Below are 23,073 nucleotides of genomic sequence, written 5' to 3' on the forward strand. Positions count from 1 at the left end.
TGCAGCCTTGCAAAGGAGTGGTTTCTGCTGCTAGCACCTGTAGCACCAGTAACCAGCTTGTGGAGAGGATCAGTGTAATGATGTGCAGAACTTGTGGATCACAGCTAGCTCACCATGAAATTAGCACACAAATATGTTAGATATTTGTTTATAAATATAAGTGAACTATCAGCATTTGGTATTTTTTCCCACTGTTCCCAGCTCGCCCACCGTGACACAGTACCTTCATTAATGAAGTAACGGAAAGACCTGGGATCAGAATCACGATCTTGACATTCAATCCTGAAGCCATTAATATTGGTCCCAACAGCTAAATCGACTGGGATTTGAAGTGAGAAGAAATTGGGTGAACAAACTGGTTCTTCATCATTTACCTCCAAAACATTCACAGTTACCTGGAAGAAAAGAGCAATAGCAAGCTGAAGCTGCTTCAGTGTGCCAGGACAGAATTCTGCTCATTTCAGAAACTGTTTGCTTTTGCCCGTTTTGTTCTTTGATCAACAACAGTTGAAGAGCACTGAAGTCCCCTTCCAACTTAGCTCCTACCAGAAAATGTCTGTGATCATTTGTCCTTCAATTCTTCTTGTGATCAGCATCTTTCTGGGAACAGGTTCTATAACCTGAGCCATCTTCCAAAAGTGAAGGCCCTGCAAGCTGATATGTCTGTTTGAACAATCTGAATTGTGTTATAGTTAAAATGAGAAATAATAATAGTACCACAGAATCATTAAACTCCCTTCCAAAACTTTCAGTTTGCTTCACAATCATTAGTTATGCTCCTTAGCAATATTTAATAACCATTTAGAGTATGATCCATGGAAGGAAAAGTGTTTATAGACGGTTCCCAGTGAGAGAGAAATGCTGGTAATGGCCTCCTGCGTGGGTAGGAGCACCCTGAGTAGAACCAGATGTGTTTGATGTCACCTGGGATTAGTTAGCTAAAAGAAAAAGGTTACCCTTACCAAAGTTCCTTCTTGTAATGTTTGTTTGTCAGACAACAGATAAGCTTGGCATTGTTAAAAGCTTCTGATGCTAAAATGTCATTAATAGTCACCTTGAAATATTATAGATGATAAAGAGATTAAATAGCTCCTAGTAGCAACTCTATGGGTGGTGCTTGGCTGGAATGAAGAGCAAGCCTAGTACCTGTGTTACCTCCAAGAGATGTGTAAAAATCAAATATAAAGCAGTCATGTGGGAGAAAATGTGAAAAGAAGTCAAAAGGACTCTGTCTGTGAAGAACACTGGGATCCCTTGAAAAAAGTTACTATAAAATACTTTTGTGGATATAGCATCTATACTTTTTCTTCTGAATAAAATAGGTCTGGGCAGAAAACCTAAGCCAAATCCTGCTATTAAAGCCACATCCTCTCTGTACTACTCCATGAAAACACAGCTCTGCAACACAATTCTCACATTACTTTGGACACTTTGCAGGGAAGAAAATGACAAACAAAATCAAAAGCATGTTTGAGGGCCCAGGGACACTACACAGACTCCAAAAAGAGTTTACCACTAAACATGGCTACAATTAAATTGTGCTACCTGGCTTCAAGACCCTGTCCTTTTTCTATTTTCTAGTACCTCTGTAGCTATAAAGAATAACTTAAATTGTCTAAGGCACAGAAAACATTTTTGCTGTCCAGGTAAAATAAGAAAAAAAAGTCTGAGAAGCAAACACCACAGTCAAAAATATTAAAATATGGTTTTATCCTTTTTGTGAGAAATAAACCAAGACTGAGTAAACACCACCTCTTTCATCTGAGTAATATCTAACTGGGCAGGGTTGCACTTGCCTTTTACAGAAAGTGCTTTGCCCAGTGTCTTACTGTGTCTTCTTGCTAGGAAGAAGAAAGAAAGATGTAGGTAAAGGCAAAGTAGTAGAGTGGATTTACTCACTGATGCTGTTGTAGACTTCTCTTGACCTTCTACAGGTCTCTCTGAGGCCTGTACTGTGAAAATATGTTTCTGAGTTGTTTCATAGTCCAATCTAGCTAAAATCCTCACATCTCCTCTCGTTGGGCTGATCCAGAAGATATTTGTATAATCCCTGGTGCCAGCTCCAGCTACAATGGAGTAAGTGATGACATTGGGTGGCCAGTCCTTGTCTGTGGCATGCACTCTTCCAATGCTGGATCCAACTGAGAGACAAAAAAATCCATATTTCATTAACATTTAAAGTAATACAAGGTACAGATGAATTTGAACTAAAGATTTGGCTAGAGTTTTTCACCCAAGAAAAATAAAGCAACTGTGTGATGAGCACTATTTCCCTGTGGTGTGCTATGGCTCCCCCGTACATGGGCTGCTAACAATAAATGCCAAAACACAGGAATGTATAGGGAACCTCAGCAGAAGTGCTCCATGGCTGGGCCAAGGGAGTCCTCACTCATTTGTGTCAGTCTGTAAAGGTTTCTGTGCACCACCACAGTCCCTCCAAAAGGCTAATTTAGCACGAGCAGAAAGACAGTCTAAAACAAGACATCTGAGTTCAGTTCCTGGCACTGCCACAGATTTCTTGTGAAATTGCTGAATTTGTCTGTGTCTCAGCTTCCATCTGTACAATTGGAGTTTTTGCCAGTTTAGTCTATTTAAGGGTAGTAGGTGGTTGTATGGTGGAGACCCTATTTGAACTGGAACTTTGAGCCATTTGCCTCATCTACATATATGAAAATTCATTTGGAGCAAAAAGGCACTTAACAACTTGGCAACATTGTTTCTATCATTTAGGTGCTACTTACTGTACCTTTAGTAATTTCTGAAACACTAAATACATAAGATAAATTACGGAAGACTGGTAAAAATTCATTCACTGGCTTTATCCTGATGTAAATGTAGATGATATCTGGAAATATAACAGAAGATTATATCAGAAGATTAAATCATAGTTAAGTATGGCTGTGAAATTTTCTCATGCATATATTCAAAATACATATGGTATTCCTCTTCCATGATGTTACAGCACAGAAAACTATCAAAAGAAATGTAAAAGGGATACTTGCTTGAGTAGTTAGGATGGGCAATATCTTGCACCCTGACAGTCAAAGTATAAACTTCAACTCCTGGATTAGCTGGGTTTTCTAGATCAATAGTTCCAGTCATCTAAATAGAAAGGAACATAATCATATTTGTACCTCTAAACATTAAGTCACAGTACACATGATGACAATTACTCTTTTCAGCATTCTGTAAGTATGATTTGCCCCTTGGGTATATAGAACTGTTCTATAGGAATAACACAGACTATTAGTCAATTCCAGGATTGAATTCCAGGCTTTTTCTACATGCTTACACTTCTGCCAACAAAATTTCTTCCCCTTTAGAGCAGGAAGTTTAATCATTTGGATGATAAGGTCTTGACCTTTTACCTAGTCAATTCAAAGCTTGTGTAATGAGCTGGCTGTTTATGCTGCCCTTTCTTGGCTCAACAAGGATCTGTAATTGCTAACAGCAATAGCTTGAGCTATTACCTCAGCTCATGCTTGCAGACACTAAAAAAAGGTATCAGGTCCAGCCATGAGTGTTTTCCCAGGACCCAAGTTGTTACTAAGTGGTGGCTCACAGAGATTTAAACCCTAATCTTCTGAGCTCTCTATCTTGCTGTGGAAGCCCCATAAACATTGGGGCAGGGGGACTAACACAGAGGCATCCCCTGCTGGCTGTCTCTTCAGGGAGGTTCCTGGAGGAACAGGTTGCTTGGTGTAGTCTGTTACCTTGCACATACACAGGGATCAAAGGCTTGACAACAATCTTATCCTGTGCAGGAAGGAAAATGCTTTTTATGTTGGCAGATGAAGCAGCTAAGAGCAGTTCTTATTGACAAGGAAACCTCAGTTCTAAAATTAAAGTAAACCATACAAAATCATTTTACTGCTCCTGTAGCACTCTTGCCTTTTAGACAGAATGCCTGTTTTCTGTTGTTTCCTTCTTTCTGCAGTTGCCCACGGGGTTTTTTTTGAAGCAAAAAACAACCACCATTGCACATGACCAGGAACTGTTGGGGTTCTGGCCAATGCCAGTTTGCCAGCAGCTATCAGTATAAGGAATCCATATTTTGACATGCAAAATCACAGAAGTGCAAATCCCACCACACTTTTGTGAAAATTTGCCACTCTAAGTGATTTTACGATTCTGACCAGTTACTGAGTGTGAGATTTCTCAAGTATTTAAATTCTTCATGCTGAATAGCAAGGATCTTCCACAGTCTGTCATGAGTAAATGGGTATGAAATGGCATAAAATTTCTCTGTTTATCCATATCAAAGTTGGTGCTTCACACTCCCTAAAAAAGAATTTTTTTTTAATCATATCTAGCACATTTATTTAAAACTGAAGAAAACACTCTCTGTTCACTAAATTCTGTAGAATCCTTAGAAAGCATCCTATCTAGGGGTATATAGTTCACAACCAGTCAAAACAGTCATTCTCCACATCACACCTACTGTGAAATGGATTACAGTAATTTTTTTTTCTTGTACAATAAATTTAAAAAATCCCTTTTAATATTTCATAAGTTGACTTCTCTAATGGGGTAATCTAGCATAAAGCCACAAATGACTGACCATAAGTCTTCCAGTGGACTGCAGAGCAAAGTTATTGCTTCCAAAACCAGATAATCCAGTGAAAATAAATTGGTTGTTTGATGGATCAGCATCAATATCTTTACAGTAATTTCTAAGATCAACAAGAAATGTCCCAGGAGTGGTATTTTCATTTGCTTCTTTCCTGTTTAAAACAAACACATTTCCCGTCAAAGCAACTCATATTTCTGCTTTTGAACTCCTCGTATATCACAGGACAAAACATTGATTTACTTTTTAAATTAAATCCTAGATCTAAATATGCAACCATGGAGGAAGCAACCCAGACAGTGACCCACGTGTTGTGATGGACAGCAGCCCAGTACAGTGGGCAGGCTGATGATAAATGTCCACTTGAGCCTCCAGCTGTGGGTCTGGCAATGTGCCCTTGTCTGCACACAGGCCTGGGGCAGCAAGGCAGCACCAAGGCAAGGAAGAGACTCCATACCTGAAGGAAGAAGGATTGCATTCTGGGGGGTTGTCATTGACATCCTCAATAACAATGGTGATCTCCATTTCTCTGGCATGGCCACTGCTGGGGCTGTCCTCCACCTGCACCACCAGGGAGATGTTGGGATGGAGCCGCAGTGGAAGCGCATCCCGGTCGATCCTCCCGGCCACCTGCAACTCTCCAGTTGCTGTCAGAGCAGCCAGAAGTCAGACATTCACCATGGGGGGAAGCAACAAACAGTCATGGTGTACATGCAAGAGGGCAGGGCAGCTCAACAGAAAGGCAACAGAATAAAAACAAGTCTTCTGTCCTGCGCAAATCATGGCGGGTTTAGTTAGTTTCTTAAGTGATGCAAAATGGTTCTGAACATTCTGGGTAAGATTAATGGCTAGATACCATTGCTGAAAAATACACCTTAGGAGGCCTCAGCAGAGGATTTGTAAAGCATTTAGGTCTCCCTTGCTCTCAAGCTTCTAGTGCAAGCCAGAGTTGAGTGCATTCACAGAGCATCAAGGACAACAAGCTGCTAATGCCTGTGCTGTCCTGGCTCCCTAGCTAGCAAAACAGCTTCTCTTTCCACTGTTATCATTCAAGCATCCGTCAGCACATCCAAATCTACTCACAGATCAACAGAGCTGTGACAGACTGTGCCAAGTGCTCTGGTCAGCCACTCAATACTTTTTTTTCACTTCTGTTAGCCTCTGTCAGAAGTAGAAGATTTTTATGGCACAGTACTATTCCCAGAGAATAGAGGAGCTAAAAGAACAGTGCACACTGTTCACAAATCCTCTGCATTTGGGAGTGTAATGAGGAGGAAGGTGGCAATACAAGGCCAAAGAGCATAGGGAGTCCAAAGCAGTTATGGATCATGCTGATCCCCTACAGCACTGTGTTGTGTGGCACTTCTTACAACTGTGATAAACAGATCCAAAGCAATAGCAGACAAGGAGCAAAGCTGTCACTGAATGCCAGCCCTGGAGGAAAAACCCCTGGGGAACGGATGTACAGACCCCAGAGAGCATGAAGAAGATGAGATCACCATGAGAAAGAGGACTCTGTTGGATGGTCTTTTCTGAGGAGGGTTATGAATGGAGCAATGAAATTGAGGTGTAGATTTGCAGTGCACCTCAGTGCTAGAGAGGATTTCAGACAGGAGGGAGGACATCACGGTCTAACTACCTGCAGATATTTCAGGAGCCCCAGAAGGGTCACTGCGGTCCTCAAAGATTAAAAATAAATCAGCAATCTTACTTCCACCCATGGAACCACCTCCTGCCACAAGTCAGTATTTGTCAAGAAGTCACCTTTGGTCTACTTTCTTCAAGATAGCTTATCAAGTCTTGGTCAGCTGTCCAAAGAATTGCATCCTTATAAGGGACTGAGCATACCTTATTGCTATAGGGAGCCACTAAATAAAATAAGTCTATTTAAAACTAAGATAAAAATAATTTCTCTGATAAACATCTTTTTTTATTTTATTTTTCAGATGTCAGAAGTCACATTTTTGTTTGTCTGACCTGGATTTATGGAAAAACGTCTGTCAGATGACTGGATGCTGTAGAAAAGTCTGCTGGGAGAATCTCCATCATCAGGATCTTTAGCTGTTATATTGGCAACACTGGTGCCTGGGCTTTGCTCCTCTGGAATCCGGTATATTCTTTGTTTTCTACAAGATAAAATTCAGCAAAGCATGCATCTTGTTTGTAAGGGCAGCTGATTACAGACTTAGCTGAGAAGCCAACTGCAGCAGCAGAGCCATGGTGCTGCTGGGCTCAGAGATGGCTATTTGCATGTCTGGATAAATATCCCAGTCATGGGTTCTGCCAGATGGACATGTAGCACTAGCTGAACTGGCATGTGGTCACGAAACATGACACAGCCACACAAGTAAGTATTCTTCCTCTGCAACTTTTCCACAGTAAAAGCAATTTGACTTTCACAGGACCACAGAAGCTGAAGAGGTAGGAGGCCATTAAGTCATGCCATCCATCTCCCTAAAGAGCCACCAGCTCATAAAGCCATTTCCTTTAATTCCCTCATTTTGCAAGAGAAAAGCAAAAATTACAATAAGTTATGTAGTTAATCATCTTTTGGAATGAATGCTGGAGCCTTCTGGGGGGCAACAGTATTACAGAAAAACATGAATTGAGTTTTATAGGTCAAATATGGCCTGGCAGGCAATTGTGCAGGATTGTTTACAGTGGAGGCAGTTTGATGTTCACATGTGTACTCAGGTGGATAATTTCAGTACTTGTACCACATGTGAAAATAGGCATGGGCCAGGACAAAAATGGTGCAAGGAAATTCAGAAGACTGATTTATATTACTGAAACACACACGAACTCACATGCATCTCCTAATTCTAGAACTCAGGGGGAGTTGAAGGTCCTCAAGAGTTCAGAAACATTAGAAGTGTGTTTCAAGACTAAATACTTTTTGCACTTTTAAAACATGCTATGCTACCACTTAGGTAATTGACTGCTCTGTAGTTCCCAGTACAGGCAGACACGAGTCCTTGCTGTTCTCTGAAGACACACATCATGGGGCACTCAGCAACTGGAGCAGAGAATTGCAGAGACAGAACAGAAGATCCCACGTCTCAAGATCTCCACTCACAATTTCCAAAATGGTTATGGAGACACACTGTCTTCAACTGTTCTGTCAGTTCATATGAAAAGAGGCAAGCATACAGGAGAGAAATCACATAGGGTTTTCCCAGTAAAAACACCTGACTTACAGCCAGAAGAAAACAAGGAGGTTATGAAGCCTGCTGTGTCAGTTATTTATGAAGTTTCTAGTCTTGGCATTGAATCCCTTCCTTCCTTGTTGTCCTGCTGCTTCCAGAGTCACACAGAAAGAAACAGATCCCACTCACTCTCACAGCTCTAAGTGGTTTTGGCCCAAGGTAGGAAACTTCCTAGGCCCACTGGGACCCCAACTCCAACCTCTCTGTGAACAGCAAACTCACCACAGCTCCACCCTCACAGCCCTACCAACCCTGCTGATGGTTGCTATCCCATCCCCACGAGATATTATGGGAAGTGGGGCATTATTGGGCACACCTCCACAGCACAAAGCACCAGTACAGCTGGGGCTGCTTCCTCTACAGCTGTGTCTGGGACATGTCCTGCTGTCCATCTGTCTGCCACCTGCCAGTGCCTTTTACAGGATGGTTCAAGCAGACCTTTTAGTCACTGCCATGTAATTGCAAAGGAAGCATATGCTTGTTTTCTTGTCTTCTCCTCTGTTTTCCTGACTCCACAAGTTTTCCATTGATTTTAACAGCAACAATTTCAAAAGGATGAATGCCAATGTAGTGTTGTGAACACCAAAACCAGATGTGCTTGCTTATACTATGGGAACAGTTAAAAAGACTCTTTGAAACTCTGTTCTTGACAGCTATGATTGGGATAAAATAAAGGAGGTTTGCTAACTCCTCAAGTTTCCCCAGCACTGATTATTATGATGTCAGGCAGTACTCAGCCCCAGCATGCAGCTCTCATTGTAGCAGGGGACAGGCCATATATGTGCATATTAAGGATAGATCTTAAAGTGCAATTTCATCTAAAATTCTTTACAAACTGAGCTGCTCTTTTTGATCTGTAGTGTCAATCTAAAAGGGAGAAGATTCAAACCAATACCAGACTCTATTTGTGCCATATGAGTCTTAGGTGCTACAGATTCTCAAGTCACTGTAGTTTTCACTAATTCAAACGAGTAGATAAATATTTAAAAGAGCTCTTTTAGCATTCCAGACACAAGGATAAATACACAAAAATGGCAACATTAGGAGGGAATAATCAGTCTAGAACACAATGTGCAGACATTGGCACTGGGAAGAAGATTACTTATGATGCCTTAAGTTTTAGCTTTCATATTTTCCAGATACTGCATTAGTTTATAACTCTGAGTTTCATATGAAGTGTTAGAAAGTTCTCTTCACAGTTTAGTTAGACAAAACAATCCTTCTCCAGCTTGAGAACCAAGGACACCATTGCAGCTTCAGACCCAACGGGATAAAAAACAACAAATTGGGGAGAGCATCTGGGAGGATGGGACTTCATAATCTGAAGCTGTAATTGGACAATTAACCCCAATATGTAAATGGAATGAAACCTCTAAAAGTGTGAAAACTCATGGCTGGTTGTCCATCTTAGCTGTAGCTTTGGCTGGGCTGTTGTACTGCCCAAGGTGTATCCTCTGAAGGGCTTTTAATGAATACCTACTTTATTCCTTTAACTCTGCCTAGCCTCTGTTCCAGGCAGCCTCCCAAGGCATCACTCCTGCATGCAGAAGTGCAGTAACATGGAATGAGTTATTAATGTTCTTGTTTATTGCAGACATGAGGTTCAAGTATTAAGTAGGTAGCGAAAAAAAAAATCACCAGCAACAGCAACAACAATTCATGCCTATTTCTCACATTTAATTCTTTTGTTTCTTCAGATTCTTCACCCCTTTATCCACCAAGGTCCAGATCATTGGCCTCAGCCCAGGAGCCATGCATTGCTCTGGGTCAAGACAACACCCAGAAGATTGCTCCAAACAAGTGGCTGGAACCTCCTGGCATGGCCCCAGGTGCTATCCTGTCTCCATTGTTGCAGAGATGGCAGGAGAGGAACCATCATAAATATTCTCAGCAGGGACCTTGTAGAGTCTCACAATCAGGAGACACAATGACAGTGCCTTAAATCCCATCAGTGTCTCATGCAAGTGACATAGATAAATCAACAACAGAGTCAGATCCACTGTAATAATTGTCAAGCTCAGGAACAACCACCCATTGTGCTTTCCACAGCAAAACAGCCTGCTTGTAGCACAGGCATATTTGTTCCCATTTTTCTAAATTCTTAATATATCCTGACTCCATTAGCCTTCAAAAGCTATTTCTGACTTGTGTGTTATGACACAATTTCCTGCTTATGACACAGTAAGAGACAACAACGTTTCAAAGATCACCAGGATTGTTTACAAGTGTGTCTGGGAGGAGAAGACTGATCAAAAGGGAGACCTTCTTATGTCTAGACATTTCTGCATGAATAAACACAATTATGGTGAAATGCACACCTGCATAAGGAGCAAACCCTATATGATTGTATGCACTCCGGGTGAAATTAACCTCCTTGTCTGAACTTGTCCACAGATCTCTGCATAGCTTTAACCTCTGTAAATGCTAACAAGTAAAACAAGCTTGTTTGGCTGTTCTTAGTGTGAAGGCAGAGCCTGGAAAACTTTAAATGATCAAGAATACAAATAAGAATAAATGAGTGACACCAGGACAAAGCTTTCCAGTATAAGAATAGGAATCACAGCAAAACTAAAATACTTTTGTCAGCCGTATTTTGTTGTCATAGTTATTTTCCCTTATGTTAAACCCTCCCACAGGTGCCAAAGCAGTAAACCTGAGAAATCACCTACATTTTGAGAGCAATGGAAAATTTTTACTCACGTGGTAAAGTAAGGCCTTTCATCATTGATGTTAATTATATTTATATTCACTGTTCTAGTTGAGTTGAGTCCATCTGGATCTGTCACTGTTATATTTAAGAAGTAACTGTTAAATAAGAAAAACAGAACAAGAATCATTCTGTGTATGTCAGAAAACATTTCTCTGGATACTATAAGCGAATAGGCCATGGGAATAAAATACATTCTCACCTATGTGGATCTTTCTCATAATCAAATTCTTTTGTGGAAAAAATGGCTCCACTTTCGCTGATTGAGAATGGTGCTGTTGCAGGGAGCAGTGAATACTGAAATGAAGAGAACAAGAAATTAGTCTTTTTATCTTTAAACACCTTTCCAGTCATTCCTTGCCTTGCAGAACAGGGAAAGTTTCAGAGGGTCATGCACCAAGCAAATAACCTGCAAAATCCTCTGAGCATCTGTCCAAGGGTGTAAGAGCATTTCTTTATTTGCAGCTTCCTATGGCTCAGATGTGTCAGGGGTTAGAAGGCACATGGACCTCACTGCCTTGCTTTCACCCACAGAGCAGAGCTAAGCCCCCACAGCTCTGCTTCCCTCCTCACCAGCTCAGCCTGACTGGGCAAAGGCTGAGGACAGACTCAAGGTTAATTGCTTTCTTGAATAACACTAAACACTGAAGCAGCATCTTCGGGTTCAGTTCTTGAATGTACTGTATTTTATAAAGCCAAACTAAATTAAGCAAAGATACAACATAATTCTTAGCTAAATGCAGTTACTTTCCCCCAGCTACCTATGTATCATTTTCCACAAGTTTGTCTGAATACCAAGAGTATTTTCAGATCAGCCAACACATTTTCATAACTGAAGGTAGGTCACAGTTTGTTCTGGGATTGTCCAAAACCTGATATTCATTTGCCTTGTGATTTCCCTACTGTCTCATTTAAGAGAATTTAAATTGTGATACAGAAGGTTAAAAACTTTATTTACTTTTAGTCACTCTTATTTACAAGAAACATTTTGTAAGCCTTTTTTAAATTTTAAATTCACAATTTCTACTGTGTCTCTCATTAACTATATCAAATTCTGCCTTCGATATTCCTTAATTTTGGAAGGCTAAGAACTTGAAATATAGTTTTTGTCCAAGCATTAAGGCTGTTTTTTCGTAGTTTAGTATTGAGAAGGCTTCTTTTTTTCCAGATTAAAACTTTTCCTGTGTTTCTGATAAGGAAGGAAGTTGTTGAAAGATGATGGTAATTCACATTTCAGACACAGCAGATTATATAACCTCTGGAGTTTTTTGTTTAATACAACTTACTTTGAGTTTTGCATTTTCAGGATCAGCTGCATCAACTTGGTAAATGCGTTCTGGAGGTGTCCTTTCCAGCACATAGATCATCACAGCTGCATGGATATAAGACTAAATGTTATCTGAATAAAGCAAAGGGCACAGCAGCAAAGAGACTGATGCACTGAAGCTGTCAGGATGTATTACTGCCTGCTGCATCTTCTCACTTCACAAGTGTAATTCCAAAATCATCACAAAGATCACAGATACTCAAAGGATGAAAAGAAACCAATTACATATCTGTAAACAGGCAACCACCACTGCAATATGAATTGTCCCTCCAAGGCAAAGGCTGATCTTCCCCTATGGCCTATCTTGAGTTGTTCAAAGGTTATGGAGTAAATTGTGCATTTGGGCTACATCTGTGGGGTTCTTTACTATGCAGATGGGGAGAATACGATCCTGTGCTAGGTCCTCACCACCATCCCCTTCCTGTCCACACCCTGTGCCCTGCCAGGAGAGTTCAGATGCTTTCCTCTTCATTCCTGCTTTTCCTTTACACCTGTGAAGCAGATAATTAGCAAATGGACTGCACTGAGTTAAATGCTTGCTTTGCTAAGGCCGATAATTCAGTGCAAGCTACATTCATTTCCATGCCTGGGATTCTTACAGCTGGGCTATCCCACACTGGACCACTGGCAACAGGCTCATCTCTCCTTGGGCTGAGCAATTAACAGGACAACAGATCTTCAGATCACATTATTTGCTTTATGCCCTTTTGTGTGTGCTGGATCTGCTCTTTCTGGACTATTAATTTCCACTGTGACCCCTACTGACTGCTGCTCCTCATCAGAGCAATGGGAATCCCAGAGCAGCGTAATGAGTTGTTCCCAGAGGACAACAACATGAATACAAAGTTTAATGAGAGGGAGATGCTTTTTCATAAACAGCAAATGTGCAATTAGTGTCTAATTGTGGCTGGTACTGTTAACTAGAGCCACACAGTGAGACAGATCAGACATCTGTGCTCACCAATTTATGGCAGCTCTAGCTGAGAGTTAAGCTGATGCCTTTATTTGTAACAAGCTCCCACGTAGTGTGTTTCATGCTGTGTCGATCCCTCCAAGTGTCAGATTTAATTATTATTAGATTCCAGTGGCACCCATGATATGCAAGACACCAGCTATACCGAGAAGATGACACAGCCTCTTCCCTGGGGGAAGCTAATTTGCTTTACAAAGTAAGTATTGTATGGAATCAAGGATGTCAATGTGCTCAGGAGGCATCAGTGAGGAGAGCTGAATGTGAGCAGGCTGCTCTGTACACATCCCTGAGCAGCAGGCAAAAGTCAGGCTGCAGCTGGGCTTCACACTCCAGTGTGGTCAGTGCAGACCTGGGGGTTAGCAGCCAACTCTGAATACCTGCCACAAAGGGATCACAGTTTAGTATTTTCAGATTTTTTAAAACTGAATATCTGAAGTGTGCTTGGCCATACAGTGCTGTTAGGACAGGAAGTCTTCAAAAGCACTTTATGGAGTGAACTGTTCTGTCTGCATGTGAACACATAATAAACAAATCATTATATTCTGATGCATCTGGTACAATTTTTTCAGGTCTTGTTCATTAGTACATAAACAAGGTCTCTTAGAGAGTAAGACAGTTATTTCCCACCCTTTCTATCAATGGCAGTGTCACTCACACCAGGTACAGCATGACTTGCAAAGCCTGCACCGGCCACAGCTGCAGCCCAGGCTCTCCAGCCTCATTCCTAAGGCTACTGCACATTCCTCCCCTGGCATCTTTGCCCTGGTCTAAAAGTCAGCATGGTTAACATCAACTGCCCCATGTAGGAAACAGAACTCTCTGCCTCATTCCATTTGTACCACCATAGATCACAGTCTCTGAGGTCTCACTCTTAAGACTGACTTCCAACTTATTTCCCATGTGAAAATGTAAATGCAATATGCAGATATAAAACATCTGCAAAGGAAGGTTTTTATGGTTTCCCCACAGAAGTTTTTGCACATACAATATGCACTTGTTAAAATTTATCTTGCTTGTCCAAATCAGTCCAGTTTCCAACAAACTACACACTCAATGGCTATAATCCCAGAAAACTCCAATTTTCTAATTTAAAAAAAAAGCATTTATTGGTATAATTTTTTCTTTTAATTCTTCAGCTGCTTCAAAATGGTTAAAATTTTTTAAACTTCAGGAAAAATTGAAAGGGCATTTCCAAAGATGAAGCATACCAACTCTTTGTGTAAAACAAAAGAGTTTGTTCCTCCCTTGTTTTCCTTAAAGAAGATGCCTAAACTACATTACCTACAGGCACTGTATGAGCTCAATTTTTATAAGCTGATGTCATGTTTTCAAGTATTGTTCTTTTCAAATTCTACTATCTTCTTACTTTCAATTGCCATATTTCCTCGAAATACAGGATGTTCATTTTTATCTGTTATATGAATAGTCAATATGTTAAGGTCAGTTCTTCCAGTTGTATCTTCAACAAAAATCTGCAAATCAAAGCTCTTTGGCATAGTTTCATAATCAAGGACAGGTTTTCCAGTGGTAATAACCTGAAAATAAAAGATTATTATTAGCACATGATGCAACAGATGGAACTTACAGTCCAAATGAGCGAATACAAATAAAGGGATACTTTCAATCAGTAAAGAGTGAGTGTTTAGATAATCCTGTACTTGTTGGCACATTTCTCAACAGTGGCAAAAACATGACAGAAACAGACCAAAGAGACCAAAATGTTGTGTGGCTTCACGGAGTAACTCAAAGATCCTTTGTGTGAGGAGCCCTTTGAGGAGGAGACAGCCTGGAAGAAGCTGCCCCGCCTCACAGCTTTGTCTTCAGGAGTGTTCAAGCTGTGATGAGACTGAGAATTCAGAAGAAGCTTTGCAAGACACAAGGGCAGGTTCACTTTTTCTGTGAATTAGGAACATGAGGAGGAAGATCTTTTACTTGAAATAAAGGGTGTGGAGGCAGGAGACCATGTAGTCTAGCAGCTACCAGAACCTTCCTTGTGCAACCTGAATCTGGGAGAAGACTTGCAGGAAAACCACAGAAGAAGGTTGCTTTATGGGTACATTGTCTGGGAGAGGCACCAGAATTGTTTGGGGAAAATGCTGAACTAATTGAAAAAATAGCCTAGGCCTTGAATTTTGCAAGATTGATAAGGAAAAAATATTTTGTTTTGGAGATTTTATTTCAAAGGCTTCCAGCTCTGCATATTGCCTCTTAACACAGAATTCGTACTAGCACAAGACTGACATTTTATGAAAAAAGTAAAGTGCAATCATTCTGGATTTAGGATGAGTCCAGAGCAACAGGAGGATGCTGAAATTTGTATGCCTCAATCTTCACTGCTGAAGCTATTAGATCTTCCTTTTCTTGGACAAGAAAGGAAAAGGTGACAGTTAAGTTTTTTGTGTGACTAACAAACTGTGAAGCTTGAACACAGTAGCAGGGTGCTGTGAAACTGGAGAAGGAAAACTGTTGGAGCTCATGAGTGTATGTGACAAGTAGCATGTCAGTGTATTTACAATACTGCAGAATAATTAGGCTGAAGAGCATGCAGAAGGAAAACAATGAAATAAATCCCTGGGTTTAGATGAGATGCTGTGGGCCAGAGGACAAACACAAAAGTGATGTCAGCACAGTTAGAAGACAGAAGTCAAAATAGAGACAAATAACAAAGAGTTGGAGGGGAGTAAAGAGAAGCACAAATGTTTTGTGCCTTCTGGTACATAAAACAGTTTCTGTCTGGAACCTCATGGATCTTTTTGTTACAATACTGCAGGAGAAAATAACTGTGTCCTGGATGGTCTCCTCTCTTCCTACTGTATACAGAAACAAGTTTCCCATAAAAGTGATGCTAACACAGAAGAAACATTCTAAAAAGCTTGTCACAACAGTGGAAAGCTTGATGTTCAAAATGAATGTTTGATGGAGATCTAAATACATAAACACATACAATAAATTCAACATTTTAAACAGTCCAGTTCTAAGAAGTTATGTGTTCTGGAGATTATGCCTCCAATTCACAGCCAAATATTTTCACTAGTGGTGTAACAACAGCCAGACTAAATGTGTCTACATACACATCTTCCACCCTCCTTTAAGGCCTTAGAAATGAAGATGTGAATCTAAATTGTTTCTTTATAGGTTGCTTTTGAATCTTTTTGGGAACAGCATGCCACTGGTGTAGGGTGTGAGCCAGAATTCACCTTTCCTTCAGGTAGGAGCAAAGCTTACTGATAAAGGCAGGACTGCACACACTTGAAGCAGCTGCAGGCTTCATGCAAGGGGCTCTAGAGTCACCCCTGAGCTATCTATCACTCATTCCACATGAGAATATCTCTGTTCCCTGCTCCCTGCTCCACCACCAATACATTCAGAGAGCACCACTACGAGCACCCAGGTAGTTTCAGGCAGCAGCAGGTTTTTATGTATTCCATACATCTTCTGCTCCTGAGAACCTTCAAACAGGAGTAAGGTGAGGAGGAAGGGACAGGACTGAGATCTCAGAAACTGTTACTTTCTCAGAAGTCTCAAAATATATCAAGAAATGTGATATTGCTTTCTGCTGTTGCAACAGGACTAAATGTGCTTCATAAATACTGAAGAGTCTATTCAAGCAGGTACTTAGTAATCTCATAATTCATTCATGAAATGCTGCCTTCTTCTATATCTAAACAAAGATTTCATGGCAGCAGGTAGAGCTGAGGTGTCTGGTTTTGGATCACATCACTTTTTGTGAAATATTGTACAGATCTCCTACAACATAGCATAAGTAATTAAAAGTAGCAATCCTCATCAAATAAATTAACTAAGAACACCCATGTATTTATCCTTGCTTTATATGTTGTAATTAGCACTCCTCTGCTAATTTGCAGAATTTTTATGTAGATTGCTTTATGATTTTTTCATGACTGATGTTCACTGGCTCAAACTCTTTGTTCTAGTCCTCCGAGTGACTTAGGAAATGTTGAAGAAAGCAATAGCTCAAGCAAAACATAGAAAGGTTCAGAGGCCATTCTGGTAATGTGGCTGTGGTATGAAATGGATACAAACTGGCACTTTGGAAGAAGCAGTCTCCAGTCTCCAGCTTTTTTGGCCATTCATTTTCATACTTGTGTCATCCTCCACTGTTCTAGAACAATAATTTCTCCATCATACTTGCCATGAAAAAAAACAAAGAGGGACTTTTTGTCTGTTATTTTTCCTCCATATTAACTTCTCAGTCCCACTCAGCACGCAGCAATATAAATTCTTGTGCATCATAACATAAAGATGGCATGGGGTGGGAGCAAGCAGGTATATAAAAGGACTGAGGGGTTTTCTTGCAGCAGAAGGGATCACTTTAATTCAAAGTGCCAAAATAAAGCCTAGGAAAGGAGTCCTACATTATGGATTGTCTGTCAGCAAAGCCAGTTTAAGGGATGCATCCATTTCCTTCTGATTGTTACACAGGAGTCAAGGAAGGAGCATGAAGCAGAGTTCAGGGAGGTTTAGGTTACATATCAGGCAAATGTTTTTCACCCAGAAAGTGGCTGGACACTGGAACAGGCTCCCCAGGGATGTGGTCCCAGCACCAAGCCTGGCAGAGTTAAAGAAGCAATTGGACAAAGCTCTCAGGCACATGGAGTGATTCTTGGGGTGATCCAGGAGCTAGATTAGATAATCCTGAAGGAGCCCTTCCAACTCAGCATATTCTATAATGCTCTGATTCTATGATCTCTTCAGCTGACCCAGTCCAGGTATTTGTACAGTCCCACCCTATGTTTCACAAGTGAAAGATGGCTTTTTTGAGAGGCTTTTTAACCATTTCACTGACCTGGCTGGGGAGCAGTAAAGAGCCCCCACAGAGCTGGCACAAGTGATCTTTGTGCTCTGCTGGGAGGCTGGAGCATGGCAGCCACAGCAGCTCTCTGCAGGCTCATCAAATCCATGAGCCAATAGCACCCAGGGACACAGCCTTTCCTTTCCCAAATTTTATCCTAGAATCACCAGCAAAGAGAACTAGAAAAGAGCTGTTGTATCAATTCTGTGGAAACCTGAACTTCCTTGGAAACAGCCAGAAAAGGATATTCAAACCACCTTTTTAAGACTCTTCACCATTTCTATCTGTATCTATATTAAAGCCACCCTTCAGTGTCCCTGTTCAGGCTCAGATGTAGAAGCAAGTTGCAGTGGGATGACAAGTTATCATGCATCTGAACACTCATTGCCTGTGACAAATGTGAGCTAATACTTGCTGATTTATTCAACAGTGAAAATCAGCCTGAAGTAATTGAAATTTCTCTGCATTTGCCATAGGACAAGAGCATGCAATGGATAGAGACAGGTCACAGATGTGTGGAAGGGTGATAACTCCTACATCAAGATAACTTCCTGATGTGTCACAGCCTTTGTTCAGAATTAAAAATTGCTTTGATCTAATTCAGCTTCATTTATTTTGGGAGTGAAACAAATTAATTTTCATTCTTGGTGAGAGTGGCCAAACAGAAGCTCTATGTGGTTTAACTAAGGCACTTTCATTTCACAGTGACTTCATACATATTAAGCTGAAAAACTTTGGATAAAACCTCAAAACAGAGGCAGATCCTCCACGTTCTTCTTCACCTCTTATTTTCTAAAAATCACATATTCTCTATCACAGAACTAATGGAATTATTATGATGAGTGATTTTTCCTAGATGCAATTAAAAATCATAATTACTATTGCTATTCATCTGTCATATCTATTGCAGCGTTTTTGAATACCACCACAGTCTGCATTTAAAATTCTTTCCTGATTAAAAGATGAGATATTGTGCACTGTCAGTGCTCAGTAATCCAGGAAACATCAGCCTACAACTGCAAATTACTCAAGTTAAACTTAAAACTCACCCTGAATTCAAGGCTTCCTTTTGATTGAATGTCAAAAGCTTCTGTGAGTGGATTTGAATTTACTGTGGTAGGAAGATTTGCTACACCTTCAGAAGCCAATGGAGAAAGAGTCACATTAAAGTTGTAGACTGCAACACCAGCTGCAGAGTTTTCTTCAACAGTGCTTGTTGCAGGTAAGCCCTGAAGCAACTGGGGTCTTCTTCCTGCAGATGAAAATGAATGCAAAATTACTTGAGCTAATAAATACACAGCTTTTGTGAAGAGCTGTCATTAAGGAACACAAAATGCCCTGACTCTCTTTTTACCTATGAATGAGGGCATGTGGTGTAAATCCAGTGTTAATGGCAAAAGAATCCATTTTTCTTTAATTTAGTCATTGTATAAGTATTACTTCACTGCATCATTTACTTCATATATGTCTTTATACAGAAGCAAAGAAGCCAAAATGTTTCTATTTTTTCATTTTGCTCCCTGTACTAATTAGTGCCTCTGCTCACTGTTACATCAAGAAGTACCTTGGATCACACAGACCCAGATACCAAAGAAGCAATGGTTTTTTGTAGATTACACTACCTGCAGCACCTATTTCCTCCATTTTTCCTCTTCTAATTCTTTCTACAGCAGCTGTGTGCAAGCCTGGCTCTTGAGTAGTGTGATTTCATAACAGTTTCAGGAGTGTACTGTCATGTCTCCTGCTTTGAGCAAGGAAGAGCAGCCTGGAGTCTTTGGAGAAGATGCAGGCCCACAAAAGCACCCTGTGGTTCAAAACAGCATGGAAGCTGCACATGCTGGTGAGGCATCCAACAGATTTGTACAAGCTCCTTGTTTGTCCAGACCTCTGGATTCCCCAAATCAAAACTTTTGCTTTCTCTGTCATTTAGCTTGTAGCTTTTGGTATTTTTGACAAAGGCCTTTGTGCTTCATCTTATGAACAGTGTCTAAACAACTTAAATCAGGACTGCTTTTGATGCCCTGAAACAACACTTCAGTAATCTCCCATCCCTGAACCAGCAATGTTCTTCAACACCAGACTATGGCAGGGCTGACTGTTGCTTGGGGATGCTTCACTGGCTCATCCAAAACACTCTCCAAGAAAGCCGGCTGTGTTCAGCCAAACTTCTACACACTCTGTGCCAAGAGGGAGACAGATAGTGCCCACTCAAGGGTCTGGACAGGCTCTTCATACACCAGCAATTACTGTGACAAAAGCTCCATGAACTCTCTTTTTTTGCTGCAGAGTTGCAAGGTGAAAAGCTGCTACAGGAACTAGTCTGAGACCATTAGAGCTTCATGGAGATTCTCATGCTCCCACACAGCAGATGAAGCAGGTTCATGGGTCACTGATCCAGCTGGGATCACTCTGGCATTTAGGGAAAAAATTACATTGGAGATACTCTACAGGTACAGGGTGGGATGTGGGACACTGTGAGATGGGAACTGCCTGAAAGAGTTAATCTCTGACCTGACTGAAACAGGTGTCAGTCTGGCACCCTGGTAGGGCTGAGTTCAGCTGAGCTGTTACTGATTTATGTCAGCAGGAGCAAGATACAGTGAAGGACTAAGTTTTTATTACTGTTATTACAAATTCTGGAAAACATCATCAACAAAAATCACCCATGCAAATGAGGCTGGGCTGAGAGGGGCTTCTGGAGATACATTTCCATAAGTGGAGCTGAACTTCAAATGTAATCTCCTGTGGACAGTACTTGATGAATTCAGCTCACTCATCAAGCCACAGTTCATTAATGGAAACCATTTATACAAGCAATGAAATAATTTACAGTATTTAGAAATGCAGAAAGGAGTTGCCATTTTTGTGTTATGTCCAAAGATTGCATTGGCTGTTTATTCAGAATTTGTCTTTCTAAATCAAAAGTTCTAACTTCTTGCTCTTCATTTTAACTGAAATTTTAGGTGCTGCGTCTGAATGGCTTCTTCTTTTTCCAACCAATTTTACAAAAACTCTCCCTCCATATTCACAAATCCTTGCTTACCTCTTTACTTTGCAGAACAAAATATTTCTGTAGCAATTTAACACATTATTAATCAGAATTATCAATGACAATCATTGACAAATGATGAGTCCAAGACAAAGCAATAAAGAGATTATTTTGGAGAAGTTTATGTATATTTAAGACTTATTTATCTGTGATGTGCCAGTCTTTACAGTGTGCTTGAGTAACACCTTCAAGATTTTCTCTATCCACAACCATGCAAGTTAGAAAAGTGCTGTTTTTCAAAGAAAGCTGAAAGTGGCAGGCAGTGTCCTAATCACAGTTTTGGGAACATCAGAAAAACCACTGAATACTGACAGGTATTCTGAGGGGTGGCAGAACTCTTACAGTTCCTTGAGAGCAAAATGACCCTACCTGAGCAAGTAGCCTACAGCAACACCAGTGCTCTATGTGCCACTCAGACTTCAGACAGTTGAAGATCTACTAAGTTGCTAATGTGCAAATACTCATATTGGCAAATCTCCCATGTATTTACACTGATCAAAGTTACTTATGTTATACTACGAATATTGTCCACAACCTTCTCTCTGTTTGGTCCTGTTTGGTTGCTTGTTGTACTTTATCAAAGAGAAATATTATCAATATCTGAAAGTAGGATACTGGAGTATAACTGCTAGTTACTGTTTCTTGGAGAGCTGACCTCCTTTCTCACTCCAGTGCTGACACACTGAGCAGTGGCTATTAGAAATGAAGTGCCTCATCCAAAAGAGAGTTTTAGCAAAGAGTCATATTCTCTTCATTATACTGCTGTAACCACAGAGCCCAGTCTATTTCAGTCAGAAATAATTGTTGCTTGATTCTTCCCATCTGTGTCTGATCCCTAAATATGTATTATAAAGTTCCCTAGAGAAAGTATAACAGCCAACAGTGTTCTAATTTTAGCAGCATAATGAAATCATGTTCTTACCAGATACTACTCCCAGCAAAACTAGGAAAAGGAGCATGCTCTTCATTGTCTTTATGACCCTGTCCTTCATGTTCCCAGCATGCAAACTGAAGGAAGATCACAGTATGTTTTCCCCAGTTTACATCAGCTCCATCTAAATTCTTCCTCTTTTTCATGTAATGCAGTGAGAAATGAAACAAAGGACCCGTGTCTCCAAGGGAGTTTCCAAACACCATCAGCTTGTTTGCTTGTCAGGGAACTGCTCCTTGCTGACACTGCATTCACAGCCCTGGTCTGTACTTGGGAAAACAGTCATTAATTGTCCTTCCACTATAATCAGCTTATTCAATGAAGCATTTTGAAGAGAATCTAGTATGTTTTAAATCTGGAAATACCATGCTGCTTTCACCACTCCAGCAATGAGGTGCTCTCTTCATTCACCAGAATCAAATACACATGGTTTTTACCCAAACCAAGAACCTGAAGTTTTCTTATTTTTCTGACTACCAGAGAATCTCTCAGAACACACATACTACATACTTGGAGGTGAGGCATGAGTACATGATGAAGTTTGTACATGATGCAGCTTTGCTGTACCTGTCTCAGGAACACCATGGATGCCCACAGAAGGGCACTGGTTCCCTTAGATTAGGCATTTAACTTGCTAGCTCACAATACAACCAACTTTTTTTTTTTTTAAACTAAGGACAGTCCTAGAGTTAGTTCATAGAGCATAGGAGAGAAGTGACACTAATACTGGAACTGGATGCAATAAAGGTGCATTAGAATTCACTCATAGAATAATTTAGCCTGGAAGGGACCTCTGGAGGTCACCTAGTGAAATATCCTGCTCAAAGCAGGATTAATTAAATTAATTAATTAAATCAGGTTGCTCAGGGATTCATCAAGTTGATTCTCAACACCTCTGCACTAACTTAGCAGCTCTGCTAAGAGACAGAATTTTGAGATTCAGATTTAACACAGCTGTGGAGAAACCTGACTGATTTTGATCTAAGCTGGCATCTCGATGTTTCTGCACAACCCTCTGTGGTTCTCCCACTGAAAGCTGACAGTAGCTCAGAAGGTTCTGGCCCTTGCTTCTGTGTTTTGTGTAGCATGAGCATGTTAATTGAACATGCTGAGCATGAGCAGCCAGTTTAACACCAGGGCAGGCACTGCCTGTGCCTGCTGCATTCACACCTCAGGCTGTGGTACCTGTGTGATCTGGAGAATTCTGCTGACACAATGGACCTGGGAAAGATGCATCAGTAAAGCCTGCTGATTGGAACTGAACCATACCTACATATCAGATACTGATTTGAGGAATCATCAGAAATACTCATGTTATGGCTAAGCTGCATCTATTTTAAAGGGCTTCTAGGACCTTGCAATGGTTGTGGCCACCTTGTAAAGTGGATGTGGCCACACAGTATCATTTGGGAGCACAACCTGTAGTACTAAGGAAGCTGATCTTCCTTTGTCCCAGGAAATGTGTGCCTAGACTTCACATTAGTAGAAAAAGTGTGT

General features: G+C 40.7%; 1 protein-coding gene across 1 annotated transcript in view; it reads right to left on the reverse strand.

Annotated features, from left to right (window-relative positions):
* CDHR3 (cadherin related family member 3) overlaps positions 1-23,073 on the reverse strand; it is a 56,046-nt gene that overhangs the window by 12,308 nt on the left and 20,665 nt on the right. Inside the window, exons 2-13 of the mRNA XM_077178033.1 lie at positions 18,646-18,848; positions 14,150-14,318; positions 11,770-11,855; positions 10,686-10,780; positions 10,477-10,581; positions 6,548-6,696; positions 5,028-5,217; positions 4,562-4,724; positions 3,003-3,102; positions 2,747-2,845; positions 1,900-2,141; positions 224-395 (exon numbers count right to left, since the gene is read on the reverse strand). Coding sequence (XP_077034148.1) covers positions 224-395; positions 1,900-2,141; positions 2,747-2,845; positions 3,003-3,102; positions 4,562-4,724; positions 5,028-5,217; positions 6,548-6,696; positions 10,477-10,581; positions 10,686-10,780; positions 11,770-11,855; positions 14,150-14,318; positions 18,646-18,848 — 1,773 coding nt within the window. The remainder of the gene's footprint in view (positions 1-223; positions 396-1,899; positions 2,142-2,746; positions 2,846-3,002; positions 3,103-4,561; positions 4,725-5,027; positions 5,218-6,547; positions 6,697-10,476; positions 10,582-10,685; positions 10,781-11,769; positions 11,856-14,149; positions 14,319-18,645; positions 18,849-23,073) is intronic.

This window comes from Agelaius phoeniceus, chromosome 5, assembly GCF_051311805.1.
Source record: "Agelaius phoeniceus isolate bAgePho1 chromosome 5, bAgePho1.hap1, whole genome shotgun sequence".
NCBI classification, from domain to species: domain Eukaryota; kingdom Metazoa; phylum Chordata; class Aves; order Passeriformes; family Icteridae; genus Agelaius; species Agelaius phoeniceus.